General features: G+C 44.0%; 1 protein-coding gene across 1 annotated transcript; it reads right to left on the bottom strand.

Annotated features, from left to right (window-relative positions):
- Positions 1-7,083: 7,083 nt before the first annotated feature.
- On the bottom strand, positions 7,084-8,010 carry LOC147659039 (olfactory receptor 5V1-like). The gene has a single exon (XM_086952022.1). The coding sequence runs from the start codon at positions 8,008-8,010 to the stop codon at positions 7,084-7,086; it is 927 nt and encodes a 308-aa protein (XP_086808148.1).
- Between the last annotated feature and the right edge of the window lie 7,545 nt (positions 8,011-15,555).

The raw sequence follows: 15,555 nt of genomic DNA, 5'->3' as shown, positions 1-15,555 counted from the left end.
AACATTAAATGAAACAATATTATGACCTTGAATATTATTTATTAATAGAGAAAAGTTAAGACTGTAAAAAGGATAGAACCAGTAAAACTGAGATGAATAGAAGTAGGCTAAATGTCAAGAAAAAGGTAAGACACAGAAAAAACAAATACTCTGGTATCGCACACACACATGCCAAGATTTACATGACCATACCTGTACTTATAAGAAATTCAGAAAAATAGGCAAATGCTCAAGTAGTAGACTCATGTGTTTTCATAGGTTGTTGGGATTGTTGATTTAAGAGACGAAGATCTTCAAGATGCTGAAATAACTTAGCAAATCCTTCATTCACAATGCACATATTGAAAGGATCATATTTATAGCCACAGCTTCTCTGTATTGGCTGAAGATCAGTGAACTCTTTGCAAATTTTAACAGTCTTCCTGGCAAAGTCTTGGTGGATAAAATACGTATTGCCACTAACCATCAAAGATTGAATTACTCCCACCACTTTACGTATTAACACCAGATGATGATGACGCAGGACTTTAAATATCATTTGATGAGATTTATTCTGTTGAGATTTAGGATGTGAAGGGATTCTTTATGCCTTATTAATTTCAAATTTTTCTGGAAACTTATTACGCAAAATGGCAAGTAGTAATTTTTTTAAGTACAATCTGCAGTCATTACCTTCAACATCTTCTGGTAGATTAAAAATCCGCAAATTGTACTGTTGCTTACGATTTTGTAGATCAAGAAGTAAAAACCTCATTGGCTCTATTATTGCTGATAAAGCATTAAACTGTCAATTTTGGCTTTGTTATCTTGTATTTCAATGGCATTGTCAGACACTTTCATAGAAAGACCGCCCATATCTTTGTGAATATTTACATTTCTGCTGCAATATTATCTGTGTTAGAATGAACAGCTTGTATCTCATCAAGCAATGTAGATAAACAAGGTTCATTTGAGTGTATCAATGTTGACTTAACAGGTGGTGGAGAAATATTGTGTTTACATTTGTTAGGAAATATATGTTTATTTTTTCCTTCCATATTAAGAAATAGTACTTTGCAAAATGACACAGTGCACCAGCTAAAACTGGCTGTGGCAGTCTTCTAGGCCTCAGCCTTGCCCTTTCCTGAGACTGACTCTGCCTCTCTGAAAGAGAACAACACGGAAAACCCTGAAAAAGCTCACCAGAGGTAGCCCAAAAGGAAGAGGCTCCCGACAACAAACCAAGCAAGCTGTAACAAACAATGTCCTAAAGGCACCGGTTTCTAAAGGAAAAAAACAGGGGTAAGAGCAGCCTTATTCAGCAAAAAATGTATTGATAATGGATGTTCTCTGTGTTAGCTCAGTAGGAGGCAGCCATTTTGATTCGTGCAATCGCACAACTCCATGGAGAATGAGTTACAATGAGTAAGAATGAGTGAGATTGAGTGAGATTGGGTGAGAATGGGTTTGAGACTGAGTGAGAATAAGTGAGACTAAGTGATTCCAAGAAAGATTAAATGAGACTGCATATGAATGAGTGGGAAAGAGTGACATTGAGTAGATCACAGTGAGAATGCACAAGTCAATGATACCAAGTGAGAATGAATCAGTCAGAGTGAGTAAAAGTGAGTGCAAGAGAGAATGAGATTCAGTAAATGTACCTGAATGAGACTGAGTGAGAATGAATGATAGATACTAAGTGTGAGAAAATCCCTCTGAGATGAAGCCAGGCTCGCTCACTAGAATTCAAGCCAAGTATTACGACCCCCCCAACACACACTTTTAAAGGTGCCCAGTTAATACGGGAGGGTCCTAGCAGTGAGGACACCTCCAGCACCAATGAAAGAAATTATTGAAAGCACATTACAGTCTGAGGCAATCAGCAGTGCCAGCAACATCAACACTTCAGCCCCATTGGGCAGCATTACAGGTAATAAATCATTGATGTATTTTGTTTTTTTTTAAATGAAGTATAACAAAGCAAAGCAAACCTTAAAATACAGGTCCTAATTCATACACACATTGAAATAAAATGATACTTCTCTTTAAGATTGTGCATAAAACATGAATGTCATATCACACAAACTCAGTGCATAGTATGAATTATGTAAACACCAATTTTTTTTCCAAAAATTAAAGGAACATAATAGGTTATGTACAGAGTAATTACTTGTAAGGCTTAACCATTTTTATCATCCTCCTCAAGTTCATAATGTGAAAGAATACTGAATTAAGTGGTATCACATTGAATTTTAAAAAAGAAAATCATTCGCCAATACTTTGTTCACCCATACATTTCTCTACAAATTCTCGCTGTTCAGACACACAAGGAGAGTCCAGGTACAGTGCATATCCCCACATGATTAGGCGCATCCACCAGAATCAGGAAGCCACAGCAGTTTGATAATGGATATAGGTGCACCCAGCAGAATGAGAGAGCCACCAACTGCTGCAGCAACTTTGTCTGGAACAGTTCATGTCACTCAATAATTCTCAATGCTTCACACATTAAGACACACTGAAAAGCTACTTGAGATAGGATGTAGACCAAAGGTGTTGTAGCATGGGCACAAAATGTCGAAAATATTTTTTAAAAGCCATCCTTGGAGTTGAGAAAGTTGTTAGCGCTAACACTTTGTCCTGAAAAGTAAAAAACTCTCTTCTCCAAACAATAAAATATGTACAGAACGTAGTGAAGTTACAGTGCTAGGTGGATCTGGAAGGAGAAAATGGTGCAAATTTGAAAGAGGAAAACCTAAGAATACAGAAGGAATCCAGTAATGCATTTCTGCAAGTGAGAGAGAAGCTTGTATCATGAAATCCAGATTAATCATTTGCCTTATTCCATTTTAAGGAGGATAATGTCTACTTTATTTAAACTTTTCCTGTTAGGCAAGACCCAAAATTGATTTGACCTACTTTACCAAAAAACTAACGGAAATCCATCAATAAACTCAAGCACTTTAATATGACTCTTTTTTGCACCATTCCTCTAAGCTCAAGATTCTGTGAATTGGCGGCACAAATTTGTCTTTCAAATGTAGAAGCAAAGATACTGCTTTATGACTAAATCTGAAAATAGGTTTTTGTTTCTCATGTTTTGGGTTTACATTCTCAATTTTAAGTTTATCTTGGTCTGCTAAAGGTGAGGCATTTAAGGAGAGGGCAGTGTTGTTAAACACATTTTGAAGTGTGGGCTCCTTCATACAGGGTTGTAGCTTAGTCAAAAACGTTAGGGGGTGTGAGTTGGAGATTTCTCACATAGTAACATGGTGAACCCAACTGAAAAGTGTAGCGACGTGCTGAGGTCACTAAACAGCAATAATGGATGAGCTCAGGGGCGTTTTTAGTTATTCAGTTAAGCAAGGACCTTCTTGGTAGCAAAAATCTATTATCTTAAACCACATCACGTTAGTATAGAACTCAAAGTGACTGAAAAGTGCTGGAGGACCAAGGGACCACCCAAGGTAACGAAATAACTACACAACCGTCTCCTCAAGGTAAGTAAGCCCGTAAGCAGAGGGGACAGAGTCTAGGTCACTGAGGGGTGACCAGGAGACATGGGAGTCCTTTACCACCCAATGTCGGCTGTTACAGGGGATTTGACGGTTCCCTTGTCTCTGCAGCTTATGTGGACCAGGTGACACAACCAGGAACGGTGTACAAGCTGTCCCACACCAACAGGCCTTGGCAGCAGCAGCATGTGGAAGAAGTCAAAAAGATACTATGTAGGGACCAGCAAGGTCTAGAGACTCACCACGTTCAAGTAAGTCAGGGTAGGCCCCAAGCAAGCAGGGAAGCCTACTGGAATCAAAGAAGACCCTAGACAGGGCCCGGAGATCACTGGAAACGAGAGTTGCCCAGTCTTTGCAACGGCCAGCCGACGTGATACACAGAGACTCGGTTCCAGCAGTGTTGATGATGGATCCTAGCCTCAGACTCGTTCTGAAGACAGTGCAGGCCTCGAAGACGTTGTAGAACTGCCTCATATGTTACTGAACCTGTTGGAGTCTGAAGGAGCCCATGATCAGCGATTCAGTCAGCTATGTTGCGGTGCCTGAAGACGCAGGGGGAGTGACTCATTCACTCCAAGGGAGATTCCTTCGGATGTCTTTGGATGCCCAAAGGCCCAGGATGGAACATGTATGGAGCATTGACACTGTTGGTGCAGAAACTTGCAGAACAAAGAGGTCAGGAGCAGACAGAATCATCCCGGTTGCAGTCTCGGTTCCCAAAGAAAAGTTCAATGCAGTCAGTCCGACCCTGTTATGACTCGGCAGGATGTCCAGGAGGTTGAAGAGGAGGCAGAGTTAGATCTGAATCAAATCCTACAACGAATCTAGGGACCCACATTCAGGCATGCCCTTAAGTACCTTAAGAAAAGGGTCAGAATGATTCAGGGGTCCCTCCCGGGGGAGGGGCTGGACAGAGGGGGGATACTCTCATTCCCTTTGTCCAGTTTTGCACCAGAGTGGGAGCCAATGGCTCCGCAAACTGGTTTGAGCCGGAGTATGCAGGAAGGGCACCAAGTGTGCCCCTTAAGCACTCTATGTGTTATGTTATGTTATGTTATGTTATTGGGTATTTATAAAGCACACGGCTACTCCATGGAGTGTCCCGGTGCAAACAGGTCCCCCTTGACAGAAAATAATGTGCAATCTCATCCTACAAAGTCCCCATTACTGATGGAACAGCCAGGTCTTAAGTTAGCACCTAAAACTAAGAAGCTCTTGTTCTTATCGGAGAGAAAGAGGCAGACCATTCCATAGTCTTCCAACTACCGCCTGGAAAGAACGTCCCCCCTTCCTCGCCCAGAAGAAATTAGGCACTGATAGTAAATGTTACACTAAACCCTGTCTGGGTGGTGGTCACACCTCTCCGTGTCAGGATACCTATTGTCCTGCCTTCCTATTGTCCAGGTACAATCGTGTCTCAGGTTGGCAGCAGCCCTAGCTTGATGTCTGATTCAGGACGACTGGTACAGAGAGCACTGAGGGCCTCCCAATAGAGATGTACTGTGCATGGGCTCATACGTACCACACCAGTTATGGTGTCGGGATATGATTCCAAAATGTTTGACATCAATCATGACAGGGTTTGTTGCAGCCTGTTTAGAGATGGTCATAGCTTAATCTCTCTTTTTTCCAGAGTTTCCCTGGAGGAGAGATTCCCTTATGATAGACAGTCTTGATCGCTACGTTTGCTCGCCACAGGGCACTCATCCCAAACTTTTACTCCACACCACTTTCAAATGTCACCAGCCGCCACTGACCATAACCAAGATACATTGTGTGGGTGGTCAACATGTCAGGGAGGCTAATGAGACTGCTCATGACATGGGACAAATAAACACCTATGACAAATAAACACCTGTGCTTAAAACTGCCTCTGGCGGGTAAATATTATGAAAACTTTTTAATATTTAGCTGGCATTTGATTGAACAGACAGTGTTACTGTGAATTACCCAGGTGAATTGCTTACCTCTCTCCTAATTTTACATCCCCTGTTCAACAGAAGCCACATTACTTTGTCCCACTCGATTTAAATCCTGCAAGTATCCCAGATCAGTGTATTCCCAAATAACATTTGGCAAATGAACGTGTTCTCTCTTCTGTGGCCCAGATACACCTATCTCTCTGTACTCCTGTATGCTGCTGCCTGCCGACTGCTATTCTGTTGTCAGGTCAGAAAATGCTAAGAAACCAAAAGAGGCTTTTAAAAAAAGCTCACAATTGGAAAAAGAAGGCCTGCCATGAGGCCTCCCATAAACAGCACGAAATAAGATTAGCCCTAAAAAATAATCAAAAAAGAAGATAAGATCATGGACATTAAAAATCCAATGAATTTCCCTAAGTGAAGAATGAATCCTACAATAGGCTTTAAAACTATACCCATTATTCTCTGAAGACAGAACAATACTCCTAGACTGCAACGCAAAATATCTATGTGCCATATCCTGAAGCTCCTAAAACTGAGGTGTCATTTGTACATTTCTTATATTAATGTTATATGAACATACATTTTTTTCATCTGCAAACAACGCAGCTTAATAAGTGGACTTACCCTCAAACACACGTTTGTACATTTGTATATATGCTTACTTTCAAATGCTTTACACATGCTGCATCCCCATTACAAGATGGTCATGACTCTACCATTGACTGGGGTCCCTTTGTTCTTCATGTCAAGCTTAATAAAGACCTCTTTCAGACTATTTATCCAGCTGCCAGTCAAGTAGTACATGATTTCTACTTCTTAGCCTGTAGCTGGATAATAAATGTAGTTTGAGATATTTAGCCAGCTGCCGGACATTATGTGCAATGTTGCTGCTTAACAGCAGAGGTTAGGAACTATTTGGCTGGCTCCCATATAAATAGCAACTTCCTTAATATATCTATATGGTCTTACAACTCAGTTTTCGTTCCAGTACCTTCAAACCATAATTTCAAGGAGCTTTAGAACTGCTTATCATTAGTAGCATATAGGTTGTTCCTCTTTTTCTTTAGTCATGGGGTTGTTGGTAGAGCATTATGCTTGTGGCTGGTGGTCTCGACCAACTCAAGTATGTGTCATCTGGATAGATTGGCAGTGTTGAGATGAAAACAAAATATAATCAAATGAATATGGCATATGTTGAATTGGATGTGACGGGAAAGCATCAGATGAGCAATGAGATACATAATATTCCTTTGGAATTAAGAAAGTGCGGACATTGATTTCATATGTGCTGAAACAGATATGGCATGCTGACATTAAAATTACATGTACTGAAAAGAACATAGAAAGTGTTGACATGAACATTACACTCATCAATATTAAACATTGATATTAATTTTAAAAAATCAGTACTGGAAATAGATTCACACGTGAGTAGTCAAGTGAACTCTTTCATGGTCTTATCTCATTTAAAATGGAATTCTGGCACAACGAGCATGAGGAGTTTGCATCCAAAGAACATGCAACCAGGCACATGGCACCAGACATATCAAGGATACAAGATATCAAACTCTGGAAAACACCTTTGGTAATACATAAAATGTATACCTGCCATACATGCCCTGGAGATATAAAATAAATAATTCTGTGTTGTTTGTTTTTTAATGCTATGTTGTATTCTTTGTTTTCCTCAGGGTGTTTTTAAACTCCGTGTTTTTCAGGCTGTATATAATGGGATTACATAGGGGAGTCACAGCAACAAATGACAGAGACAATAGTTTGTTGTCTTTCACGGAAAACGTTGATGCTGGTCTCATGTACATAGAACAGATAACTCCATAAAATATTATAACCACAGTGAGGTGGGAGCCACAGGTGGAAAAGGCCTTGCGTCTCCCTTCTTTAGACCGGATTTTCAGGATTGTTGAGATGATGTTGATGTATGATGTGATAATTAAAGCAAAAGGTGCAACTGCAAATAGAGTACCCATGATGTAGCTTGCTGCCTCAACATCACGAGTGCTGCTACAAGAAAGTTTCATTACAGCTGCCACATCACAGAAGAAGTGGTTGATTGTGTGAGACCCACAAAAGGAGAGCCTTGATATTAAAACAATGTGTGGAATTGGATCTATTAAACCAAATATCCAACTTGCTGCAGCCATTTTCAAGCAAACAATGTCATTCATGATGGTCACATAACATAAAGGATTGCAAATGGCCACATATCGATCATAAGCCATAACTGTTAGAAGGAACATTTCTGTAGACACCAAGGAAATGAAAAAAAACATCTGTAGCAAGCATGCATTTATAGAAAGGTGTGTTGCCTCCTGAAAGAAGTGAGTGAGCATGTTTGGGAAAATGATTGTCGTGTAAGTGATGTCTAGAAAGGCTAGGTTTGTTAGGAAAAAATACATTGGTGTGTGCAATTGTGTGTTGGAATAGACAATCACCATGATAAGAAGGTTCCACACCAGCACTAGGAGGTAAATCAGAAGCAAGGCCAAAAAAAGAGGAAGCAGAAGATGTGGAAAATCAAAAAAACACACAAGGGTGAACTCAGCTGCTAAAGTTTGATTCTCTCCTTCCATTTGTCCTGGAGTGCAGTTTTCTGGTGTTGGGATATCAAGGACACCTGCAATCAAAGATAAAAACAAAAGTCAATATGCAAAACTTAATGTTTTGTGTGGGAGAATGGATGTGCATGTTTGGCAGTCACAGTTCGTATAGCCATGAGCCAATTCTAATTGCAGATCTAAATGTAGCTTGTTATTGGTATTTATTCTTTTTGCCTTTTCCTGGGACAATGGATAGGATGCCTGATGTCTATATATAAATGAATGCCTGATGTCTATTGGTGATGTATATGCTAGTTACTTATATATGTGACAGAATTTATATGTTATTATTCAAACATTATGAAGAAGACACAATCAACCCAAGCACCCACTGATAGGAAACCATTTAAATTGTAGCAAACTAGGTTAAAGCTGTGACTCTATGCATAACCATAAGGGCAGACAACTTTCAAATAGGTATTATCTGTTCCTGACTAATTTGTAGATCTGGCGATGCAAAGACTTTACGTTATGAACGGCTACAGAAAGGATATGCTTCAGGTCCGATCTTGTTTATATCCAGTAGCTAAGTAATAGTTTAGTCCCCTTCAGCCACTGCTCGATTGAAATGTCTTTCAAATTGTGCTGCAACCCACAACATTGTGTGCAGTTTTACAGATTTTTCATTCACTGGTGATTTGGCACTCAATTAATTCAATCTGCTCTCCTGAGTTGTTTTCCATGAAATCTCCCAAATGCTTTACTATATCACACATCAAATAGGAGCATTTGAGTGCTCCGTGGAGCATACAAATACATTTGCTGAGTGGTCCATTTCAGTCCATGCTTAGGTGAAAGGTCAGTGTCCAACCACAGTGAAAATTAATTGTACTTTTATTTTGTGATTATTCAGTAAAGCACTTCTAAACAAAGTGTTGCACATAACTGAGAAATGCAGGACAAGAAAACAACTTACCATCGCTAGAAATTAGCCTAGTTAGGAAACGTAGGGAGATGGATTGTCAACAGTGTTTAAAAACTGGATAGGGTTGAAGTCTTCCTAAGGTGAAAACAAAATGTATCCCACGGTTTGGAATTGGATGGAAGAACATGGAGGCCTGACGGGCATAAACTAAATAAAAAGCAAATGGAGCAGAATGGAAAGGGGCGACCATTCGGTCCCCCCAAACGTATGGTGGAGTACCACGATCCCCCCGGGAAGCATCTTGGGCGGGAGGCGAGTCTCGGCTGTTATGCCCGAAGCGGTGTAGCCGGGGCGCGCCTTTTCCCGCCCTGGAGTGGGTTGTCCTAGACACTGACGCGACCGGCCGCGCCCTCGGAGGCAGGCGGGGGCGGGTTTACGCCCGCCCTGAAGACGGATAAAAGGAGCAACAAGCCAAGAAAGCATCCTCTTGTTCCTGTGCTCTGAAGCTGCACCTCCCCGCAGCACGTGAGCTCGAGACGGAACGAAGAGCCAATTTTGAGCGTTGTAATCTTTTCTTTTGTCTTACAGATATCCCGTGTGAGAATGCCCAAGAAAGTCGGAAAGCGGGTCGGTACCGATCAGATGCTCCGCATGCTCATGAAGGAGGTAGCCGATTTGAAGAAGCAGATGGCGGCTAAGAACGGGGAGGGAGGACCGAAACGGCCTTTGCCGGGAGTAGTCCCCGGTGGGAGAGGCAAGAGGTCCAGAAGGGGGGCGCTTGGGGGGGAAACCCCGGTTCCCGATACCCCACTTGAGGAGCCAACCCCGGTGCCGAAAGAGGGGAATCCGATCCCCGTGGTGGTCACCCCCGTGACCGGGAATGATATGCCTCCCGAGTTAGCGGCACAATTGGCGGCGTGGTTGGGAAAAGATAGCGAGGGCACCACGGCTGACGACGCCCGGGCAGTGATGAGACAACTGCGGGAATCTAGGGAGGCTGTGAAGGCACCATCTTCTGTTACCCCGCCGGTTCCGGCGGCGGAAAATGCAACAGGCCCAGGTTCGGCGGCAAATGCAGCTTCTGGTTCAGGTAAGCGGCCATTGCCGATCGCGGGGGAGGGGTCTGTACCTTCACGAAGGGAGAAGGTGGCTCAGCATGTTCCACTGGAAATTAAGGAAAAGATTTGGGCAAATAAGTATGTTAATATTTTTTCTTTGCTTACCGACCATTACGAGATGGAGCATGTTAAGAGCCAAAAGGAGCTCATGCATCCGAGTGTTTGGCGCGCAAAAATGGCCGCATTTAAGGTTGACGAAAACATTGGTACTTGGGGCAGAGCGTGGGGCATTTTTACCTCCTTCATGGGCGAGCGCAGGCCCGAGTTGCTGACCGAGTTGCCTATTTATCAATCACGTATCATGGAGTATTCCGTGGCGTATGGGGGCAATCAGTGGTTCTGCTATGACAATATTTTTAGAAAAGCTAAGGAACACGACCCAGTTCTGACTTGGGATTGTTACGACTCCGTGTCATGGCAAAAAATGGAGAGTACAGGAATGTTAAAAGTGCCATTCTCGGGGAGTAACGGGGGTGAATCTTCCCGCCAATACTCCGGGACACCCTTTCGGACGGGTGCAGGTAACGAGTACCACTCGAAGCCGAGTGGCAATGCAGGTAAAAGGGGGATTTGTTGGAATTTTAACAGAGGGAAATGTACGAGGCCCCAGGGGTCATGCAAGTTCAGACATGAATGTGGGGGGTGTGGGCAGCCATCCCATCCTGAGTCCATGTGCAGAGCCAAAACGGGTGATAACGGTGGTAAGGGAAGCGCTAAACAGGTCTGAAATAGTCCGAGGGGCGCCTTTACCTACTCCGATTGATACCATGGCAATGATTCCTTGGCTCAGCGAATACCCGGATCATGATTCCGCTGGGGTGTTGCGAAATGGGTTTACATATGGTTTCCGCATCCCAGTGGGGAATTTTCAGGGTGTAGCAAACTGTAAGAATCAACTATCGGTCTTGCAGCATACGGCTGTGGTACAGGTAAAGATTGGGAAGGAGGTGACTCGAGGTCGTGTCGCCGGTCCATTTGATTTGCCACCAGTTGCTAACTTTGTTTGTTCCCCTCTAGGGGTGGTCCCCAAGAAGGACCCGGGTGAGTTTCGGCTGATACATAACTTGTCAGCCCCACGTGGTCTTTCCGTGAATGATGCGATAGACCCGGAAGTGTGTTCGGTGCGGTACGCATCTTTCGATGAGGCCGTCGCCATGTTGAATCGCCTGGGGCCCGGGGCGCTGATGGCAAAATCAGACATCGAGTCAGCGTTCCGGTTGCTCCCGGTACACCCAGACGATCAGCGTCTCCTTGGTTTCAAGTTTCAGGGTCGCTATTACATGGACAGATGTATGCCAATGGGATGTTCTATATCTTGTGCCTATTTTGAAAAGTTCAGTTGTTTTCTGCAATGGGTCTTCACAAGGAAGACGGGTTTTCAACATGTTATGCATTATCTCGATGACTTTCTGTTCCTGGGGGCAGCCGGGGATCCAGAATGTGGACAGGCTTTAAATGAATTTTGTGTCTTAATGAACCAATTTTGTGTGCCATTGGCGCCAGGTAAGACCGTGGGTCCCTCGACTTCCCTCGAGTTTCTGGGGATCGAGCTCGACTCCGTAGAAGGTTGTTTTCGATTACCAAGAGAAAAGGTGTTGAAATTCAGGGCATCCCTTGAAACATGTATTAGTGAGACTAAGGTAAAACTGCACCAATTACAACAAGTGGTGGGCCAGTTGAATTTTGCCCTGAGAGTAATGCCGATGGCCCGCCCCTTTTCCCGCTCGATTGCACAAGCCATGGTCGGCCTGAAGGAGGGTCATCACCGCACGAGGCTCTCGGCAGAGGTTCGCCAGGACATGCGCATTTGGTTGGCATTTCTGGCGGATTTTAATGGTCGAATTGTCTGGAACAAACCGGCGGTTTCCTCTGAGGAGCTGGGGCTTTGGACAGATTCGGCGGGGAGTATAGGTTTTGGCGCCATATTCGGCACACAATGGTCGGCTCAAAAATGGCCATCATGGTGGCACGAGTGCGGACTGACGAGTAACATTGCTTTTCTCGAACTTTTCCCTATTTTGGTGGCCCTGAAAACTTGGCCTGAGGGGTTCCGGGATCACTCTGTGGTGTTTTGGTCTGACAACATGACCGTGGTTGAGTGTATCAATAGTCAGGCAGCACGTTGCAAATGGTTGCTGAGACTGCTTAAAGAAATTGTGTTATTGTGCATGCAATTGAATGTGCTCTTTAGGGCAAGACATGTCCCGGGGGTACTGAACCAAGCGGCTGATGCGCTTTCTCGTTTCCGTATGCAGGCCTTTTGGGGTTTTCTGCCCACAGCGGACCCGGTGGCGGCACCCTTTCCCGAAGCTCTCTGGTCTCTCGGTGCCCCGAACTACAAAACCTCGTGGGAGAGAGTTTAGCACCCAGGACGAGGAAAGCATATGAAGGGGCGTTCCGTTCCTATTGGTCCTTTTTGGGTTCTGCTAGGGGGGAGTTATGGGGCCAGGAAGAGCTTGTCGTGAAATTTTTGCTGTCTTTACATCAGGCAGGCAAATCAGTAGCTACGGCCCAGAGGCATCGGGCTGCCATTTCCTTTATGGCAAAGGCTCATGGGATCCAGGACCCGACAGCGTCTTTCGTGGTACAGAAAGCGCTACGTGGGTGGCAACGCCTTGAGGGTTGCAGAGCAGATGAGAGGCACCCGATAGGTCTGGATAGGTTGGCCCTGTTATTATCCGTACTCCCTGCAACGTGTTCATCCCAGTATGAAACAGTGTTATTCCGAGCCGCTTTTGCGCTGGCATTCCATGGAGCTATGCGGGTAAGCGAACTAGTGGCGAGGAACAAGCAGGATACGATGGGGGGACTGTGCCGAGAACACATTCAGGTCAAGGGGGAGACGATGATTGTCACGTTTGTCAGGTCCAAAACCGATCAGGGTGCGATTGGGGACTGCATAATCATACAAAGGAACCCCGGGTCTTCCATGTGCCCTGTTGTTTGCGTAGAGAAATATTTAGCGCAGAGGGTGGCATCATGGGGGGGGACCTTGTTGAGACACGCTGACGCCACCCCACTGACGAGGTTTCAGTTCCAGCGGGTGCTTGCGATGTCGATTTCGGCCGCGGGCTTGAACCCCGGCGAGTTTGGGACCCATTCCTTTCGGATAGGGGCTGCTACAGAGGCTACAGCCATGGGTCTGAGTGTTGAAGAAGTAAAACGTGTGGGGCGTTGGTCCTCGAATTGTTATAAAAGGTATGTGCGGTTGCACATGTTGTGAAGCTGTAATGATGTACTCACGCTTCTTGTTTTTGTTTGGTTTTCAGTTGCGCAAGCCTACGAGGCGGGGCGGACTGTGCAGTCGACCCGACACCTGGGGACCAGCGGTCAGACATCACCGGCTGTGAAAAAGGAGGTGTGGGTCGTGGGCCACTCATACGTGAGGCGTGCCGCGGACGTATTCAAAGCAGGTGACATGATTCACGTGGCTGGGGAATACGGGTACAGTGTGTCCTTCTACGGAAAGGGCGGGCTCTGTATTGACCAGTTTCAATCCTTTTTCGAGGGTTTGTTAGGGCGGACAAGGTCACCGCCGTCTATAATAATAGTCCATCTTGGGGGCAACGATTTGGTGGCCACTGGTAGACGACTTCTTCTTGAGGCAATGCTTTCCACAGTAAGTTGGTTGGCAAGAAGAGTTCCAGGGTGCACAATTGCGTGGTCCCATATGATCCCACGAAGAGTGTGGCGGGGGGCTATTTCGGTTTCTGCTCTGAATCATTCAGTAAGGAAAATAAATAACAAAGTGAGTAGATTGTTTCGTTCAAATACACTGCATTCTGTTTCGCATGGTTGTATAAAAGGGGACAGTATGTATTTGGGGGATGGTGTTCATTTGTCCCGGGTGGGGAATGAGTTACTCATAGGAGACCTCATAGCTTGGTTAAAGAGTTTATAACATGACCTTTAGGCAGGAGTGGTTGTGGGGGGTCCGGATAGCCGGTCAACTATCCGGCCTGTGGCGGTAAGGTCATGATCGGTGAGCAGTAATTGGAAGATCCCTATGGGGGGGGCGTCACCCATTAGGGATGGGAGCGCTCGGGGGAGGTGGCCATTGGCCCCTCAACGGGGAGGCGGTCCCGTCTAAGGATAGGCCGCCGGAAGGAAAGGATAGGTGGTCAAGGCCCCTTCCTGGATAGGAGGGGCTACGGGCCCTCCTGTGGAATTTCCCGGGGCCAGGACATCTGCGACGGCAGATGGGTAAGTTGTGTGGGGTTCGGGAGGGGGTTTACGCTACCTTTTAGACACCTCACACGAGTCCTCGGACGACCGTTAAATGGCGTCGAGTTCATTGGGGCCCCCGTCAAGTTCAAGGGAAATTGGTAGATGCACTTGAGGCACGCCTCTGTGCGGTTGGTCCCCTCACAAGTGAGGGTGGTATTTCTGGTTTAGGGATCTGACACCGGTTACGACCTTGCCATTGGCCCTTAACGTTAGGATGTACAATTTCAAGTCAAAATGTTTTGTAGGATGTTAGTTCGGCTAGGAGAACCTTTGTATTAGAGATCTGTTAAGGTTAGCCAAACATCGTAATGTGGAAATGAAATTGTACATAATATGAAACTGTTATTTTAATGTTTTGATTTTGTTTCATATTTTAATAAATACGGCCGGGAGGGTCACTCCCTCCCGCCTTCCAAAAGTTCAGAACCGTTTCCGGTTTCCCATCCTTGGGGATTGTGTTGAGAGGGGGTGGCGGGTATCTCAGCCATATGGGCAGTGTAAGCAAAGAACATAAGCATGACTAAGAAATTGAGAGAACACAATTAAAAACAAGCAAAAGAAGGGCCATCTAAATAGAAGAATTAAAGGCAGACAGCAAGGTTCAGCAAGAAGTGAGCTTGATGCTGTAGCAAGAATAAAAGATGAAAACAGGATGTTTTACAATTCGAAATTCAGTAGTGACATATTTAGGAAGATCAACATTAAGAGCACAAAAATATTTAAGAAGGGACAGGACTAATGTTTCAAAAAAAGAAAAGAAGAAGCAGTTGTTTTTTGTAGAAATTATGACAGCAGTTTGCGGTAGGGAGACAATTTAGAATAAAAGTTGAACAATGAAATATGCTCAAATCCAAAGTGTTTTTAAATTGATATATTATCATGTATATAAATATATATATATATATATATATATATATATATATATATATATATATATATATATATATATATATATATATATATATATTCACTGAAAAAAACATATGTTTTACACACGTTATAGTTAGGAAGTAGCATTTACAAAACCTATGAAATTCACTGAAAAAACCATAGGTTTGACACATGTTATAGTTAGCTGGACATTTCACTCATATAAAACCAATGAAATTCCCCCGTTATAGTTACTTCAGCTAACTATAACTCGGTTACGACCTTGCCGTTGGCCCTTAACGTTAGGATGTACAATTTCAAGTCAAAATGTTTTGTAGGATGTTAGTTCGGCTAGGAGAACCTTTGTATTAGAGATCTGTTAAGGTTAGCCAAACATCGTAATGTGGAAATGAAATTGTACATAATATGAAACTGTTA

Source organism: Lissotriton vulgaris, unplaced genomic scaffold (assembly GCF_964263255.1).
Source record: "Lissotriton vulgaris unplaced genomic scaffold, aLisVul1.2 SCAFFOLD_5104, whole genome shotgun sequence".
Lineage (NCBI taxonomy): Eukaryota > Metazoa > Chordata > Amphibia > Caudata > Salamandridae > Lissotriton > Lissotriton vulgaris.
The sequence above is the reverse complement of the archived record's forward strand: the minus strand, read 5'-3'. Positions and strand labels throughout refer to the sequence as shown.